We start from the raw sequence: 18,403 nt of genomic DNA on the forward strand, positions 1-18,403 counted from the left end.
AGCTGGGGCAGGAAATGCTGATCTGTCTCTGCCAAACCCAAATTTGATTCCTGCTTTGTAGAGATGTAAAAGGAGCATGTGCTGCGGCTTCTGTATGAGCAGGTCTTGCAAAATAGCTGACTGTAACTGAAGATCAGAGCTACCTTCTTGGTTTTATCGTGGGTGATATGTGATAGATCACATGCAGACCAGTTTAATGGAAACTTGGTCTATCTTACTGCTGAGAATCTACTACTCTCTGCCTGAAATCGACACCAACTGCCCAATTCAAGGAAGAAGTCTCTATAGCAGAGACTCGGAACATGGTTTGTATTTCCTTCCCTTTCCCACTTTTTATTCCAATAACATTCCTGGACTTCCCACTTCCACGCTGGCTGACTGAGCACTTGGAGTTGCCAACCATCCTAGCACCTCTACTTCTGCCTGCCTTCCACCAGCGCCTCTCAGCCTCTCCTTTATCTGTGTCTGCAAGATTTTCTCTTCTGGCCAAAAGAAGCACATCTCTTTGGTTTGATTTATGCTCCAGTCAACTCTCTTGTGCCAGGCTGGGGCAGCAGTGTGTGTCGAAATGCTGTGTTCTGGGGAATAGCATCTCCCTTCCTGCTGCCAGCTAAATGGGAGTGCTGAGAGGGCTGGAACCGACACTGCCTGATCTCCTGCCCTGCTCTGCAGCTGCCTGCCTGTATTATCCAACAAAGAATGACTTTTGGGATGGGCTGTGGTAACTGAAGCATGAATTTCCCCTTTTCTGGGAGGTGGGGGTCTGAGGTTAATTTGTGCAGTACTCTTTGGGATCACCTGTACTCTCCAGTTCCTGGTGGTTGTTTGGTGTTCTTGTTTGTTTGTTTTGTATGGAGTGAGGAGTATAATCGCTTAAAAGCCTTTGCTCCCCGACATGCATTTGAAACCATCAGCCTCAACATTTCAGAGTCCAGAAGGGGCAGAAGTTTCCCAGGTTTCTTTTCCATAGATAAGAACCAAAGAGGACCAAAACCAAGACAAACTAAAAAGGCTCTGCCAGACTACTTGGAAAAAAATAATTGATTGATTGCCCCAAATTGGGCAATTACTGCATTAGAGAGAGAGGAATGACAATACTCAGTGCTGGGTATTAACATTGAAACTTCAGGGTAGTTTGAGTGCCACAGAGTGTGGGAGATAACACAGCTGCAAAATGATTACAAGTAAGAGAAATAAGGTAAATCAGACTAAAGTTTCCCTGTGGTAACAAAGTTTTGAATGTGAATTTATTTATTTACATATTGTTTGTTTTGCAGTTGTGGGGTTTCTTTGAGTGCTGTAACCTGCAACATAACCAGATTTGTCTTCTGAAGGAAAAAACTGCTGCTCTTATGAAATCAGAACATGCAGATATCTCTGAGCCTGAACAAATGCTTCCGAAAATTCATTTGGAAGACTCGGAAAACAGTCTGATAAGCTTATGTGGCAGTCTGTTCCATAGTACTAATTAGGTTGGCAGAAATCATCGGTTTATATGCTGATAAAATATCTTTTTCATAAGTGCTGCAACTCAACAAGTCTAAGAGCATAATAATTCAGTTTTGCAACCCTTTCAGAAGGTGTCCTAAATAATTGATGTTGCTGCCTAAGGAGCTAAAAGGGAGTGCAATGGAACCACTTTGGATGTCCCATTTCAATTGTGGAGGAGCTTTTTAAGTCATGAAGCCTCCTTTAAATCTAAGCTTGCTTATTTTTGGCTAAGAGTGGCATTTATTTCATTGCAGGCTTGCTCTAGTCCCAGGGTTTCTGTGAGAAATCTGTGAAAGTTGAAAGTGTTCTTGAACAAACACACTGCCGAGCATTGCAATTTACCACAAGTGTCAATAGCCATCAGTGTTTGCCTTTGTTAGGCGCTGAGGTCGAGATGGACCGCTGTGCAACTTGAATCGCTGGCTGTTATTCTACAAACATAAAAGGAAACGTCTGATTGCCAGGTGTTTTTTGGACAAAGCTGTTGGAGGCATTGGACACATCAGTGAAACCTGTACCCTTGCACTGTGTAAAGGCTTCAGACTTCTTTGTCACCAAGATACCCACACTTGTGCTGTCCTGAACATGTGGCAGTTGGTGTGCTTCACTTCTTTGAAACTGGACTTTAGGGATGAGAAAGTTCATGCAGCTGCCATTTGGTTTTTGTTTTGGTCTATTTACTTGATACGGAAAGGACAAGGAAGGAATTCAACTTGAAGGTTAAGGAGTAGATGTGCCTGGGGGAGATCAATCTGCATAAAGTATGTCAGGTCCCAGGTCTGCTGGCTGGCTAATGCACATAGTGAGTGCTGTATAGCATATAAATTCTTGCTTATAGTTTAGGGTGAAAGCAGTGGTTGATTCCCAGGCTTGCTGTAAACTTTATTTTAGTACTTCTGTTTGTATTGCACTGTTGTGTTTAGCCTTGAGGTAGGGAAACTCCCTTGAACTTAGATGAAATTCAAAGATAATGCAAATAGTTAATTTTTGTTTTCATTGAGGTTCTTGCCCTTCATCTAGCCTAGAGGGTGACCTAGCTGGAAGGGAATGGCTTTTCTGCAATACGGCCAGGTTTTTAAAAGCTTGATTCCAGCCTAAAAATAACCTAGCTCTCACGCATTTCAAGTGAAGCAAGACCATGTATAAAATTCAATTAAAGTGTAAACTGAACTTCTATTTTTATGTCATACTCCTGTATATGTTTCAGAAAATTCATTTATTCACTCCTGGCTAACTAGAAAACTGATGGTCTGCCCTAAGAATGTACATCAAGAATTTGCATGAGGTTGGGGAAAAACAAAAGAGCACACTCCTGTGCAGGGCAGGACTGAGCTGCAGTTTCTCAAGAGCTGCAACAGGGAGGTTTGCTCTGGTTCAGATAGATGCCTTCCCCAGACTGCGGTGGGAGGAGAGCAGAGCTAACTGCTTGCCAGGAATGATAAGGGCTCCAGGTGCTGAGCACGGAAATCGTGTTCTGAGAATCACAGCCCCACTTTCCCAGGAGCTGAGTGAGCAAGGAGGTGCTTCTGTTGTCAGTACAGCTGGGAGCTTCTTGCCTCCAGCAGCTACATAACATGCAACTAATCAGACTGTGGCTCTTTCAGCGTTACTGGTGTTCTCGCTTATGGCATTTGCTTCTGTTTTCCAAACAGAATTTGTCAGCACAGACAGACTACTTCATTCTGAAAATGTGAAAATCTTAACACAAGTGCTTGTTGTGTTGTGATAAACACACAGGACTCACATAACTTTTCTTTATAACAAGAACTGCACACGTTTTGTTTTTGTTTTCTTTAGTTCGTTGAATAGTTTGCCATACAATGAAGATATGTTCTGAACAGATACATGCAAAGGGCAAACAGAATGGCAATAACATTGCTTCCATGAAATTCAGGATGTTGTCTTCTATGTACTTGTGACTACAGCTAACAAGGCTGCTTTGGCTACAGTGGAGTATACAGTGCTCTGATCTCAGATTAAGGTATTTGTCTCAAAGTTCAAAATGTAAGAAGCAAAGTCCATAAATAAACTGTGAGCACCATGAACTTTTCAATACCGGAGGCAGCTAGCAAGGAACTGAGCAAATCCCGTGGGACTGGGCAGTCTCTACTATAATAATGCAGTCAGCTAAGTGAGTAAAATTTCCAAAGCTTAGCTCGTGAATAAGAATAGTTTGTTTGTTTTGTGATTTCATAAAATAAACAAGGAAACTAAAAGCTCTGGAGGCTACTTAAGGCTCTGCAGATGGGTTAATGGCTACTGCTTAATTGTTTTAAGTGTATGTAAGGAGATATGTTGCAGCCATAGAAATAATGTCTGAGAAACTCATCATTATATATGTGCTGAATTTCTTTATTGGTATAGCTGTTATATATATATATAATATATATATTGGTATAGCCTAAAGGTCACATTTCTCAGCTTCTGTCTACCATAACCTTTAAATATTGAGTTGGATTTTCACTATTTATTCGGCTGGCAGAGGAACAGCCATCACATTGGAGATCATAGGAAACTATAGCTTTCCTTTGTGATGCTTTATGAATGGATTGGATCTCTTCCTTTTGTTGAGGGAGGAGAAATGACATTCTGCCTTTGGAGGATATCTTATATAGAGAATTTCCTGATGAGCTTGTCTTGCCTTTTCCCTTTTTATGGTCAAATCTTACCCAATGAAGATAAAGCTGAAGTGTGCACTTGTTTGGATAGATGTGCTGCGTGATGTCCCCTAGCCAAATACAAAAAGAAACAACAGGAAATGATGGTCTTGTTGAGTATACAGACTTGAAGAGAATGTCAATCCTATGCCTGTTCCCCTCCAACTCTCTTGTCCTTCAGGCTTGGTCTGGAGTCTCCTGCCTCAACAAGGATTCCTATGAAAACTTTATTTCATTTCAGGAAGTCTTTGCTTTGACTCTGGATGACACTGACCATGGGTTTCTCTGAGATGGGCATTCTGCTAAAAAATTCCCTTCCTTAGAGATATCCTCTAAAATTTTATTCCAGAGTTAATGTGAATCTCAGTGTCTTTTAAGCTATATTATTCATCTTCACCAGCACTCCTTTCAGGTGATGGAGTGGGAGCTGGTATACAGGGGCAAACTCCCATGTCCCAGATTTTTTCTGGGCATTGGTTTTGCATTTCTGACCCCGAGCTGAGTCATCCATGTGTTTAACATGCAAGGATGCTGTGGAATTATTTTTGTGGTCACTGGTCTGAAATGAGTCATTGCGGGGCCAAACAAGTTGTGGGGCAGGGACAGGATGCTCGTGCAGCCAGGAAGGGGAGTGGGAATCAGGCAGCTGGCAGCAGTTGAGGTTTCTGCAGAGCCACTGATCAGTCCTACAGACTCCTGAAAGGTCACACAGGCTTCTGCCAGTAAGAAACTGAAACCATGACATAATGGACTGTTGTGTGGTCACTTGCAATAACTGGTAGAAAATGACTTAAGATACTTTATTTCCACTTGAATTTATTGCAGGTACCAATGTTTGAATTAATAGATGTTGTCTTGTGTATGCCAAAATCCAAATGTAGGAGAGGGTCATGTAGGTTTCTGTAAGCTGTATGTGTTTGATGAAGAGTGCGTGGTCAATTACAGGTAACTTTTGCTTGGAAATGTGGTTGTTGGAGGGACAGCCATCTGTCAAACACAGCCTACTTGTGTTTAAAGGCTACTACCCAAAGATAGCACAGATATTGTTTTGTTTGTTGGAGTGGTAAAAATTGGGTCCACACACAATTGCTTGTAACTCATGCAGCATGCACTTCATCAGTTGCCTAATAAAACATAGTATCATAGAATTGCTCAGGTTGGAAAAGACCCAAAACATCATTGAGTCCAACCACAACCTAATCATACTACCCTAACTAACAACCCACCACTAAGTCATGTCCCTGAGCACCACATCCAAATGGTTTTTAAACACATCCAGGGATGGTGACTCAACTAACTCTCTTGGGAGTCTATTCCAGTGCTTAACAACCCCTTCTGTAAAGAAGTTTTTCCTGATATCCAATCTAAACTTGCCCTGGCGCAACTTGAGGCCATTTCCCCTTGTCCTGTCACCAGTGAAAAGAGACCAACTCTGCTTTCGCTGTAAGCACCTTTCAGATATTTGAAGAGAGCAATAAGGTCTCCCCTCAGCCTCCTTTTCTCCTGACTAAACAACCCCAGTTCCTTCAGTCCCTCCTCATAGGGCACATTCTCCAAGCCCTTCACAAGCCTTGTTGCCCTTCTTTGGACCTGTTCCATCACCTCAGTGTCCTTTCTGTACTGAAATACCCAAAACTGAACACAGTACTCGAGGTGAGGCCTCAACAATGCTGAGTACAAGGGCAGGATGACTTCCTTAGTCCTGCTTACAACACTATTCCTGATACAAGCCAGGATGCCATTGGTCCTCTTGGCCACCCGGGCACACTGCTGGCTCATATTCAGCTAACTGTCCATCAGTACACCAAGGTCCCTTTCCATCAGGCAGCTTTCCAGCTACTCCTCCCCAGGCCTGTAGGGTTGCTTGGGGTTGTTGTGACCAAAATGCAGGGCCCGACAGTTGGCCCTATAAAAACTCATACAATTTACCTTGGCCCATCAATCCAGTCTACCCAGGTCCCTCTGTAGTGCTTTTCTCCCCTCAGGCAGACCAACACTCCCTCCCAGCTTGGTGTTGTCTGCAAACTTACTGAGGGTGCATTCAATCTCCTCATCAAGATCATTAATAAAGATGTTAAATAGAAGCTGCCCCAGTACTGAGCCTGAAGGGACAGCTCTCATGACTGGCCACCAACTGCATTTAACTCCATTGACCACAACTCTTTGGGCCCAGCCATCTAGCCTGTGTTTCACCCAGCGGAGCATCCAAACAATGGGCAACCAGCTTTTCCACAAGGATGTTGTGGGGGACAGTGTCAAAGGCTTTAAACATTTTAACATTTATTCATTAAACCTGAAGACAAAAGTATCTTAACAGATACCACCCACAAGCTCTGTTCCTTATGATGATCACAGTGCTAAACATAAGTGTCTGAGGGCAGAAATTAGGTAATGTAGTTTGGAAATGGTTTTGTTTAGGAAGGAAGAATATAGGAAACTTGAGGGGAGAGTTTAGAACTCCGTGCTGGCTATGAAGTTGTCTGCTACTCTCTTGTGTTTTTATGTTTCCCTTAGAAAATGGCTGGCCAAATAACAGTTCTGGACATGAACATATGTAGTAAATGCATGTGCTTCTTAACACTGCAGTCAGTTCAGTTTGAAGGACTTTCTCTAGCTCTGTCAAATTTTGTCAAGGTACCATTTGACTTAAGGTCTCTGTACGTATTTTAATGTTAGTTATGGAAGCCAAAGAAATCTTGTTCCAGCTTAAAAAGAAAAAAGAAAAAGAAAAAAAGTAATGGAGAAGCCTGTCTTCAGCAATCTAATATATCGTTCATCTAGGAACAAATGCATCATGTGAGGATTTTTACGTAGGAGGTTTTTTAGCCTGTAATGGTTGGGTGTTAGCCACAAGATTCGTGTGACATGACAAATGTGGAACATCTGTGTACTGATGCACACCACTGTTCTAAAAGTCAATCCCACTACCACATGTATTGAATTAAATACAAGAATTTGGGACAAAAATAGTTGGAAGAATACATTCTGTCAAAGACAATAGCAGGGGTTTGTTGTCCAAGCCATCAGAATTCACTCTGCACTTTTCCATGCCCTTTTTGCTCAGAGATCTATTGGATGCACTCAGTGTATTAGCTGTGCCCCCTTTGGACAGGGAGGAGCAGCACTGTGCTTTCCTGGTCATGGTGAAGTATTTGGTGATCAGGAGTGGTAGCTTAGCATAAGGGATTTCTTGATGTTGTTCCTTCTCTGAGTGATGGGTGTGAAGGAAGTAGTTGGCCAAGTTGGCACACTTGAATTAGATGTGAAATGTGTCTGAGTTGCTTAGACTAGTATCTTTCATATTAAAACATCATCTTATAGAAAATTCAGCATAAAATAACCTTACTTAGTGTCCACTACCTTTGGAAGTCCTGATTGCTGCTATTTTGACTCAATGCTACATACAGATAGGGTGTGAGTTTTGGCTATAGAGGGGCTATGGCATAGAAAAGAAAAACAATTCTTTTAGGTGAGATTTGTTTTCTGTAGTTCCGGTCCAGTAGGCAGGAATCCCATTTCTTCTAGAATGTTTAGTGAATTGCATGAAGGCTGCCATGGTTCATTATGATTTGTATATTTGGTGTTATGTCTTAGGTCTGCAGAATTTAGACTACAGGATACAGTGAGTCCAAAAAGCAGAATTTGGGATGCTTTGGGATGTAGTTGGCAAATTTGTTAACATGGAATTCATTGCTGGGGCAGCAAGAAGCTTTGTGTTGTGCGGAACACAAATGTGGTAGATGCCAACAGTTGTCTTCATCACGACTTGCATGCATTTCAGAAGTGGCCCTTAGGATTACATGTTTAAGTTTAAACACATAACTTGGTCACTTTGGGAACGTCACTTCACTCAGAAATTGTTTCTGAATGACTCCCTCCTCTTATGGGACCTTGAGACAAACTGAGTGTAGTCTGGACTGGTGCTTAGGTAATGATATGAAAGCCCTAAATAATTTGAGCTTCCATTTTAATTGTGTTCAGCAACACTGTCTTAGAATTTGCTCCACATCTTCTAGGTAGACTTTATAATAAAACTATAGTCAGCTCATAACAATCGAAACTTTTAATCATTAAAGCTGGGTGGAAACAGTGGATGTTTGGGTTTTGAGTTGGCAATTTAGATACCAGCTTAACATCTTTTTCAAAGGCTAGTGGTCAAAACCAGGCAGATGCTCTCCACATCCCATCTGCCTGGCCTGCTACCTGGGGTGCGAGGGGTTCTGGGGGTTTGTGCATCTTGTTTGAGGGAATTCCCTCTGCTTCCAGCAGACTGCTTGTTCTGAGTGCTGGCTGCAGTCAGGCCCCTTTCTGCAGGCCCTCTGATGGTCTGGGGCTGAACCTGGGCTGATCTGTGTCGGGTACAGTTTTCCCAAGCCAGTTGTTTCTATTTTGGATGCCTTTATAACTAAGCTTTATAGAACTCTATTTACAAAACCATTCTACACATCCAGAGTATTTAGAAGTTAAATTAAGCTGGAATTCAGAGTACCTATATGTGGCTTTGGTGTAAAGTACATTATGTAAACGTGGCAGTAGTTTTGTATCCATAGAAGAACTTAAGTTTTGTAACTATTTTTACCTTTATTTGCCTATTGAGAGTGATTTTGCAGGACCATTTGACTAAAGTATGCTCTATTGCATGGAAATGCCTTTTAGAGTACTGGGAAAATAACGTGAAAATATTTTCTAAGGCTTTGCAAAGACTCCCGATGTCTTGAGTCTTTGTTACACTAGAGGTCAGTGTACGACGGGAGCTTGTGAGGTGGTGTAGAGTTTCTTGCAGAATCCTATTTCATCAAATTTGAAACCAGATTCTAAGAGAAACTGTAGCCTGCTACTTTGGAAAAAAAAACCAACAAACTTCATGCTAACATGTCTTATGACTTTCTTGGCAAAAGGGCTTTTTTGAGCTTCCTGCTTTTAATTTTCCTTGCTTGAGTATTTGGCACATATCGATAATAGTGCTTTAATGTGGTAAGGATGAATGTGCGCAGTCGATTGTTCCAGCATGCATGTCAAACATTCACACTGTGTTGCAATAACAGGAGTTTTGTTTCAGACGTATTTCTATATGCAGCGCTTGCTTTAGAAGTCATCTTTATCTCAGGCTCTGTATAAACTTATTACTGATGCGGTGAGAGAATTGTGTCTGCACCTATTATGCTTTGTGTAGCTCTCTAGGGTGCCACATGATACTTTTCAGGTGGATGGTTTCACTTCAGGGTGTTGAGGGAAGCAGAGTCATGCATGATTCTACCCTGAGACTTGCAGAGGTTGGCTCCTTAGCAGGTCGTTTTCAGTACTGAAGAAAAGTGATCCCTTCTGACATCTAGAATGGGCAAAAGCAGATTGTTTCTGAAAATGTCATGGGGCAGGGGGACTGAAACAGATGGACAAACTGCAGCAGTGCTATCTTAGGTCAAATGGAAGAGAAATTAGCTGAAGGAGTATTCTGCTGACTGGAGATGATTTGTGTATGTAAAACATTAACTTGTGCTGCAGTGAATTACAGCATCGTTCTTGCTATTACAGAGGCTTTATGCAGATACCAGTTCATTCTTCATCTTGAAATGAGAAGAAATTTTCAGTGTAGTAACCAAAACTCTTTTGACTTGCTGCGCTAAATGTTTGAAAGCTGTACTCACTCTGTTCAGTATGACTTTACTTACCGCTTGGCTCCCTTTCCTATTTGGAAAGGACACATGAAGTAATTTTGAGGCACAGCTCTCCCTTGTAGTCTTGTTGATTGGAATGCAATGCAAGAATGACAGAAATACAGTTGTTGTGGATAGGCTGCACAATCATCCCTCAAGGTCACTTTCATACTACATACCCTGGAGAGCTTCTAAATTTTTATGAAGATAGGAGCAAACTGAATGTTTACTTAAAAAATGCTTGATTTTTTAACCAGCATACCAAAGCAAAATACAAAACACCACTAAATACCTGTAAATATACAGAGGAATGAATGCACAAAGAAATCATACCCAATAGAAAGAGATGACTGAAGCAAACTAAATCGGCCAGCAAAGCCTACTTCCCAATGCCAGGTATGCGATTCCTTCCTAGACATAACATTTCAGTCATGTTTTTATTATAGAAAACTTAATACTGGAGTTTGGCTCATAAAACAGGTAGTGATTCAAGTCACCTTCCTTCAACTTGCTAGAATCATTTCTTTCTTATAAAAAACATACAGAACCTGCTGAGAAAGAAAAAGATGTAACTTTAACACATGAAACATACATTTTACAGTGAATGTCAGAGATTTGGGTGCTACATTTGTAGGGCGATCCCAGCTTACTGATAGGCTTCCTGACTTCTGCTTCAGATAGTTGGCTGATATTTCTTTCCTTAATTTAAGTCGAACACTTTCAAGACTAAGAACTGCAGAACTACGGGACTCTTTGAAGTAGCTAATCTGTTGTGTAGTCTCTCTGCATACAACCCCAAGTTGGTGCAGGCTCTCACAAAGCAGCTATAGCTCTGTCTGCTGCACACTGAGTGACAGTCTTACCTGGTTTGACTTTCAAGTGATAAATCATTGCAGATAGTGATGCACTGATGTTCCACATCCAGGACAATCTTTGTCTAGAAAAATTGGAAGTTTGACTCTTTTTTCAGTCAAAAATGATGCATCTTTGTGGCTGAGTGGAAACAGTTACACTGTAGCCACTCTTACTGAATCATAATATCGAGCAGCCAAATAGTATGGTGGTGTTTGTCTTCCTTTTTGTAACATACTATGTGATCCCAGGAGCCATCTGTTATGTAACAAAGCGGAATCCATCAAAAAGGCAAAATTAGTAGCTGAAGTGCCTTTTCCTGCTTTTGTTCTAAGCTCTCACAATGTGTGAGTTGTCAGATAAATGATTCAAATGACCTGCCAGACACTTCTCAGACAAACTGAAGAGAGCACAAAAAAACTGCAGCCAAGGTTAGCCTTTAAAAGGTTGAAATTGAATTGCTAGCTCTCACACGTTAATTGCAATTGCAAATGTTCACTGATAGGTGCTCATTATTTCTTGGGCCTGGTGTTTGTCTCATCATACATTTGTGCCAAAACTTCTTGTAAGACTTCTGTCACTAAGAAGAATAAATAGAATATAGTGACATAGGCAAATATCCATCAAACAACCAACCAAAAAAGTGACCAACAAACAAATTTGTCAAGATCCCCACACAACAGATACTCAGGGCCCCTTTGCAAGGACTGACTTTGACAGGTTTCGAAGTTACAAGCCTTCAAAGCTGCAATGCTGCCATTTTCTCTGTTTCATTTCAGTACACAAATGTAGCATTTTCCAAATCAGAAGAAAGAAGAAAATGTGCCATGGGAACAGTGGCAGCACACGCTAGGTTCAGCGCACTATGGATGCTGTCTCTTCCCACCTCACAGTGACTTCCAAGAAACCCATGAAGTAGATGGCCAAACTTATGGCTGCACTTCATCCTTGGCTTTTCTGTTTAAGGACGGAAAGCATCTATAATTCATTCACTTCAGATGAGTGTTCCTTGGAAAGTTGGAAGTGGGAATAGCATGTGGTTTGCCATATTCAAGGAATTTTGGAGTAGTTTATTCCAAAATAAGAATGTAAATGTGAGTTGATGGTGAAAGGGGGGTTAATTAAAATATGTTAACAGCTGCATAACGTTTGGAGCAAGTTGAATTGCTCCCTTTCCTATTCCTATGGACTCTGAAATAGCCTGTATTGGGGCTTTTGTTTGCTTTTGAAAATGAGAATTTTTCTGAACTCAAGCAAAATTCCTGTCTTGTCTGTCTTTCTGCCTTTTCAGTGAATTATTTTTGCTTTGACCTCTTCTCTAGATGCTGTTATTAGTGTCTGACGTGCTCAGCAGCTGCAGTGGACGCAGAACAGTGATCTGACTGCTCTGAGCAGTTGCTCCTCTGGTTGCTCAGAGTATCATGGCTTCAATTTTGTGCCTTTTATTTGATTAAAACAGAAAGTGTAATGAAGTGACTGTGAAAGTGAAAGACTTGAGCAGTGTATTTGCCAGCTAAGAACAACATGTGGATGAGCTGAGCCTCACCCCACAGGAGTAAAAATATGGTTTTTCAATCCATTGCTACAAGAAGGGAGACAACAGTCTGTTCAACAGCAGGTTCTGCCTGACGGAGGTCAGGTGTTTGTATTAGAGGGCTTTTCTCTTTGGGAAGAAACTACCACTTTTGTTGTGGAAAATAGAGTAGCAAGTGTGGAGCAGTTGATTGTTGTGGGTTTTTAAATGAGTTCAAGGGCTGGCATCCTTGAGAACAGTTTAGTGCTGGGATAATTCAACTAGCTCGAAACAACCTAACTCAGATGCTGCGTCAATGCAAATCTCCACATGAGCAAAGTCACCGGGCAGGACAGCAGTTTGCATTACATGCAGAGCTGGAGATGGTTTATATTTATCAAAGCAAACACAAGCAGCTGTGGTTGAAGATGTGGGCACCAGGAGGCAAGCCCTGTGGTGAGCACTGTGGGCAGGCCAGGCCTATTGGCTGGGCCTGTGTTTTCCTCTGACAGAAGCTTCAGGTCTGTATCCCAGTCACCATGGCTCTGGGAGGAGAACTGGCTGTTCTAGTTGTATCTGTTGATGTTAAAATTGAAGATGGTGAGGATAACAGTCTTGTGGTAGATGATGCGATGTTTGTGTTGTTTTCAGTGCTGCTTGACCTTACTGAAAGATGTAACACAGGCTGCTTTCTGTGAGGTGGTGAAGTAAAAGCTCAGTTTCTGGAGAAATTGGTGGTTCAAGAATGTGTCTTGTGTTAAAGGCTCAGACTTGAACTGAGGGGTCAGGTTCCTTGGGGTTCCTGGTAGGCACGCAAAACCTCCCTTTCCATACGAACAATGTAAACTGCTCTCACTCCTATATTTAGCCTTTTGTGCAACTGCCTATGAGTTCTAGAGTTGTTTTCACACCCTAGGATGTTCATTTGGGGTTCTTATTCACACTTCTTTGTGTTTATTTCTTGTAGGAGGAGGACTGCTTTGGTCATGGTGATACAGATCTACCTGGACAGTAAGGCCTGGATGACTGGGATTTAAGGTAAGTCTGTGCTGAAGAAAGTGTGCTGATCTAAGCCATAAACTGTGGCTTTTTTGTTGGTGGTAGTGGTGATTGGTTTTATAATTTTTAATTTTTTCATAGAGTTCATAGCAAACACTTAAAGAAGCATCCAGATATGCCTCCTAATACATGTGTAAGGTATAGCATAAATAAATCATATTGGTTTAGCAGTTCAGATCCCTGAGTAGCCTTTATGACTTTCAGGAAAAACAAATGGTATCTAAATACCTAGTAAGTCCTGCTGCTACTTTAAGGTGAAATGTAATTCAGTGTGAATGTGACAGTAGGTGTTCCCAAAACTTCACCTCAATGAATAGGCAGCAGGCAGCTGAGATGGATCCCTTCTTCCAGCTCTCCTGTCGTTCCCTCTCCCAATTGTGTGTTAAAATGGTTTCAACCATTTTAATGGCATTTATATCAAATCCAACATTTTAGTTGCAGATCTGTAGCCTGCCCTTTATGTTGTATATTGTAGGGAATCTGCTTTAGCAGGGGGTTTGGACATGATCTCTGGAGGTCCTGTCCAACCCCTACAGTTTTGTGATATGTTTACAAATTAATTCAGTTATTTTGGTTCTTGGCTACTAAGATGCTTGAGTCTGGTCCTGCCATGTGGAGTTTTATGGCTTTATGTTGTCTTCTTGAATCTAAATAATTTACTAGATTATTCTGTAATGAGTAAGGTGTGGTGCAAGTTCTCCAGCCATCACAGAGCAGGCTGCAGCTGTGTGATTTCGATATATGGTGTTAAGCCATTAAAGATCTGCTCTATGAAAGTGTCTAACAAGGTACTTTGTTGCCAGCCTCCTTTAGTTGTACTCAGCACTATGCTTCAGAGTCATCCATGCTTTGCAATACTGAGCAAATGATTCTTTATTGAAAGCTAAAATTATAAATAGGCCCATGGTTTGCCCTGTGCTGTCACTGTTTGAAAACAAACTGTGGGGTGAGAGAGTATTTCTCCTTCACCTTCATCTGTCATTTCCCCTTTACTAAAGAGAAATGAGCTCTTCACTTGTAGCGCCTAATCTATCTGTCATAGAGGACAGATGTTCTTGAAACTCAGATAAAAACCAACAAAGAAAATGGCTTTTGTTTGCAAAGCACTCTGGAAGTATAAAGCTATTGATATGTATCATTTTAAAAACACTTCAACTCTCTGTTATTTGAAAGCTTGAAGTGGTGTTTAATCCAGCCAGATCTTTCATATGTGCTGTGGTTGTATTTCCCATAGAAAACTGGAAAGCATTTCCTCATACAAATGAAGAACAAAAGGGACTTTTTGTGTGTGTTTGTGTGTGTACAACATGGGATTAGACTTGCTCTTTGAGAATTATATAGTTACTGTGAGTAGAGAGACACAGTTTCTTGGAGATGATCAGAAGGATCTCACTATTTCATATCAGCAAAATAATGGGTAGAAAATCCTTTCATGATTGCTTAAGCTTTCTAAAACACAACTGAGGTATAATTCTGACTATAATGGCCAGTAAGAGCTGTGGTCCCACTATTTCCCTCACAACAGGTAGTCTCTGTTTTTTCTCAGAAGTACTTTGGGTGCTGTTTTAGATTTTACTCCAAAATTATGTGAGAACTCTTTCCTTGCAACTTGCCATAGCTTCTGAAGGCAGTGAGAACATGCTGTAAAGAGTGGAAGTTTGAGTAGGGGCTGGAATAAAGGTCTGAGGACAGTGTGTATGCTCAGTTTGAAAGGCTTGCAGTAAAAAAGGAAAACTTGACCATGACTCCCAAAAGATTAGATATGCGTGGTCATGAAAACTGAATTGAATCTTGACAATTCTGAATTGTGTAAAACTTCCTCGGAAAAATATTTGGTGCAAGCAAATTTACTTCACATTTCTTAACTGTGTGCTTTCTGAAAGTAAGCAGAAGTAGGCTGTTTAAGCAATAATACCAGGCAGTATTTCACAATTTCTTTCTGATGGGAAACTTTTTTTAAGAATATTTTGTCTGAATTTTTGTGTTTTACTGCTGTAGAACAGTCATACCAGGCTTCTTGCAAAAACTGTCCATACAGAAAATCTAATCCTCTTGAGAGTGGTTTGTTGAAATGTGTGCATTGGTGTGGTACCTGTTGTGACTAGAGGATTTTCATGTTTGCTTTGCCTGAAGATGGCTGTGTCAGCATGGGGTTAGCCTGTTTAGGTGCTGTTTAGGTGTTAGGAGGTGGGGGCTCTCACTGTTTGCTTTGCACTTTTTAGGTATGAACTGGTCACTGGTTATTTCCTCCATAGAGTTTCTCTCTGGCTTTGGGATTGCAGTGTTTGAAGTGCAAGACTCAAAACTTTTGATTTTTGTTGCTGCTGGTGGTGGTATGTCCAGATCATTGTGATGTTTTTACAGGAATTTTGCAAAGTGAAAATGATGGAGTAGGTGGAAAGTGCAAAAGTGTCTTCCACACTGCTGCACCCCTCTTCAAATCAATCATTATATGTAAGAAAGGAAGCTATGCCTTATGCCATTCCCAGAAGTTCAGTATGTGTCTCTGCACGTGGCATGGATTGTTGCCATATGTCCTTGGTTATTGATTATGGTCAATAAAAGAACAATTCAAGAGCTGTAAACTTTGGATGGAACCACTGGTTTGCTACTCAAACATTTCTTCTGAAAACAGGAACCTGTATAATGTTTTTGAGGAGCAATCTGTCTACCTGAGAAATTCAGTGAATAGAGATCAAGAGGCAGAGTTTTGGGCTTTGTTTTCTATGACCTGCATTACCCATGCCTCTTTCCAAAACTTTTCTTGCAGTGTCCCACTGAAAACATCAGAAATCTTCGTGTTTAGGAATATTTTGTTTCCCCCAGGCTGTTGGTGTGGAGCTGTGCAGAGCAAGGGAAGGTCAAGAAATCTGGGAAGTGATGACTCAATTATCGTGCTTTTGCTAATTCCTTTGAACTGTGGATTCTAAATTCACTACTGCCTTGCAAACATTAGTGTGTGAGACTTGCAACTGATACCTTTTCTAAAAACAGGAGGGGAGGAGAGGGAGCTGTGTTTATTTCAACAAGCACAAGCAACACTTCCAAAATACACTTGTGGTTGTATCATAGTTATGAATCTTAGGTTATCTAGTGGTGAGTAGCGTGTTGAAATGGCAGCCTAATATGTCCATGCTTTATTTGGAAAAGGTAGTTCTTATCAAAAGATGAAGAACACCAGTGTTTCATTCACTGTGTTTGTTGAATCTCTAAGTACAGATACCGTATCTGTCAACACCTCATACTGTGAGATGCAGGAACTTGCCTTTCACAGCTGCACAGTAAGTTCTTGAGGATTGTGTGGCACAGAGACAAATGTCCTCCAATTTCTCTCTTTCCATGTGTGTGTTTTTTAGTCTCTCTTATTGTACAATCAAAGTTAACAAAGGACGGAGATGTCTCTTATTCAGATTGAATTGCATTTATGTTGTGTTATGGTTTGTTTGTTTTTTTAAGACTATATTATCTAACTGGGGTGGTGGTTAACATAGATTGTAACAGCTTTCCAAATTCTTTGGGCAGAGCCAAGCTCATACCAGCTATTATATTTAAGAAGCCCTACAGATTAAAAAACAAACAAACAAAAACAACAAAAAACAAACCTTAAAATTCCTTTCCATACTGCAGAGTTTAACTTATAGAGTTTGGGTGTGCACCTTCAGTAAGACAGCTATCCTCCTATTTAAAAATAAAATGGATGAGTAAATCCTCCCTGGCAAACCAGAGATCCTCAGTCTGCGGGTGTATGTAGTTTGCATAGAAGAGAAACTGGCTGGAGGGCATAGGCTGTGGCATAAAACATATGTCCTTATTTTCACAGCCAGCCAGAGCCACAGAACTGGGGCTGGGGGACGCCTCCCTGCTGCCCACCTCTCCCAGTTCAGAGCACAGGCACTTGTTTGGCCCCGTGACAATCACGCCAACTGCGGCATGTGTCTGATAGTGAAACAATGAATGGCTTGTTCTCTCAGAGGAACAAAAAGTGGGTTGGGTTGAAAAAAGATAAATAAGAATTTCTCAGTGGGTCATTTTAGGCTCTCACGGCAATTTGAATGTGCTGAATGAGTGGCTTCTGAACTGAGCCAATGGGGGTGGTCAGGCACAGGCATCACTTTTATCCCACACGGGGGAGGAGGGGTGAATGAGCTGGAAGATATAAGCTGAAACAAAGCCATGCAGTCCTTCTGAGTCATTCGCATGCACTGGATGGGTAAGGCTTCCTGCTTCCTGGGACGCAGAAGTGGGGTCATGATTCTAACAATGGATGCTGGTAAGTCACTTGTTATTAAATTTGTCTTTGATTTTTCTGGGAAATCTTGCCTTTCCCTCCTGTCTCCAGCTGCAAAAAAGATAGCTGTATATTAGGAAGCTGAATGTTAAATAAAGATGTGCCTACTTTTAGCTTTGTGCACTCTACTGTGTGGTTTGTCTTGACTGTTAGTCACAGAAGCACATAACCCCTCTTGCAGTGCAAGACCATAGTACCAAAGTTGTGTTTATTCATTTCTTCATCTGTCTTCATTGAGACAAAGCCTGTGGCTGAGGAGTAGTGTCATTTTTGTATGATGCAAGTCAGATTTTACACTTTCTGTAAAGAGCTAGAGACAAACTAATGTGTTGGCTGTAGCTTGCTCTACTTTGTGCTTACAGAAATCTTGTGCTGGGGAGGAAGGGGAAGAAAGTGCTGCATTCCCATGACAATCAGTTCTGTTTTGTGTGTTTATAGCTCAGGAAGTATGTGTGAAAAGAGCACGTGCAGGACTTTTATTTTTATTTTTTAATTTATCATGGAAGTGAAATCTTTAACATAATACCCTGTGTGATAGGGAGGATGAATGCCAGCAGTAAGATGTAGGGTGGTATGTCTAAAAGAAACAAGGAATCCCAGTTGTGCTCCTTGAGGAGGGGGCTGTGTTTCCATATCATAGCTCGCATCCTTCAAATTCCTTAGCAAAAAAAGTTCTAAGATGTTAAATGGTTATGGGTAGGGCATAAAGTGCCAGCACTTGTGTTCTGGCAGTGTGCTGACGACTGCTCTTTCTCTTACCAGTTGCAAGCATGCTTGCTGCATTCTAAGAGCTCTGTTGAACTTTTGTCAGCAATTGGTTCAGCTACTTTTCCAGCAGTGTGCAGAAGCAGCACAATGTGACATGTCCTACAGGCAGCATTCAAAGTGA

General features: G+C 41.2%; 1 protein-coding gene across 9 annotated transcripts in view; it reads left to right on the plus strand.

Annotated features, from left to right (window-relative positions):
- The window catches only part of SVIL (supervillin), a 133,724-nt gene that overhangs the window by 13,421 nt on the left and 101,900 nt on the right, over nt 1–18,403 (plus strand). For 4 of the 9 annotated variants that reach the window (XM_072328781.1, XM_072328780.1, XM_072328783.1 and 1 more), the window contains exon 2: nt 13,135–13,205. Coding sequence is in view for 5 of the 9 variants with exons in the window: in XM_072328775.1 (XP_072184876.1) it covers nt 17,424–17,496 (73 nt within the window). In the remaining 4 variants the exon portion in view is untranslated. Of the gene's footprint in view, nt 1–13,134; nt 13,206–17,348; nt 17,497–18,403 lie in introns of those variants that run through there. The other 5 variants (XM_072328777.1, XM_072328779.1, XM_072328775.1 and 2 more) reach the window with 4 other exon arrangements.

The sequence above is a fragment of the Excalfactoria chinensis genome, chromosome 2 (assembly GCF_039878825.1).
Source record: "Excalfactoria chinensis isolate bCotChi1 chromosome 2, bCotChi1.hap2, whole genome shotgun sequence".
Lineage (NCBI taxonomy): Eukaryota > Metazoa > Chordata > Aves > Galliformes > Phasianidae > Excalfactoria > Excalfactoria chinensis.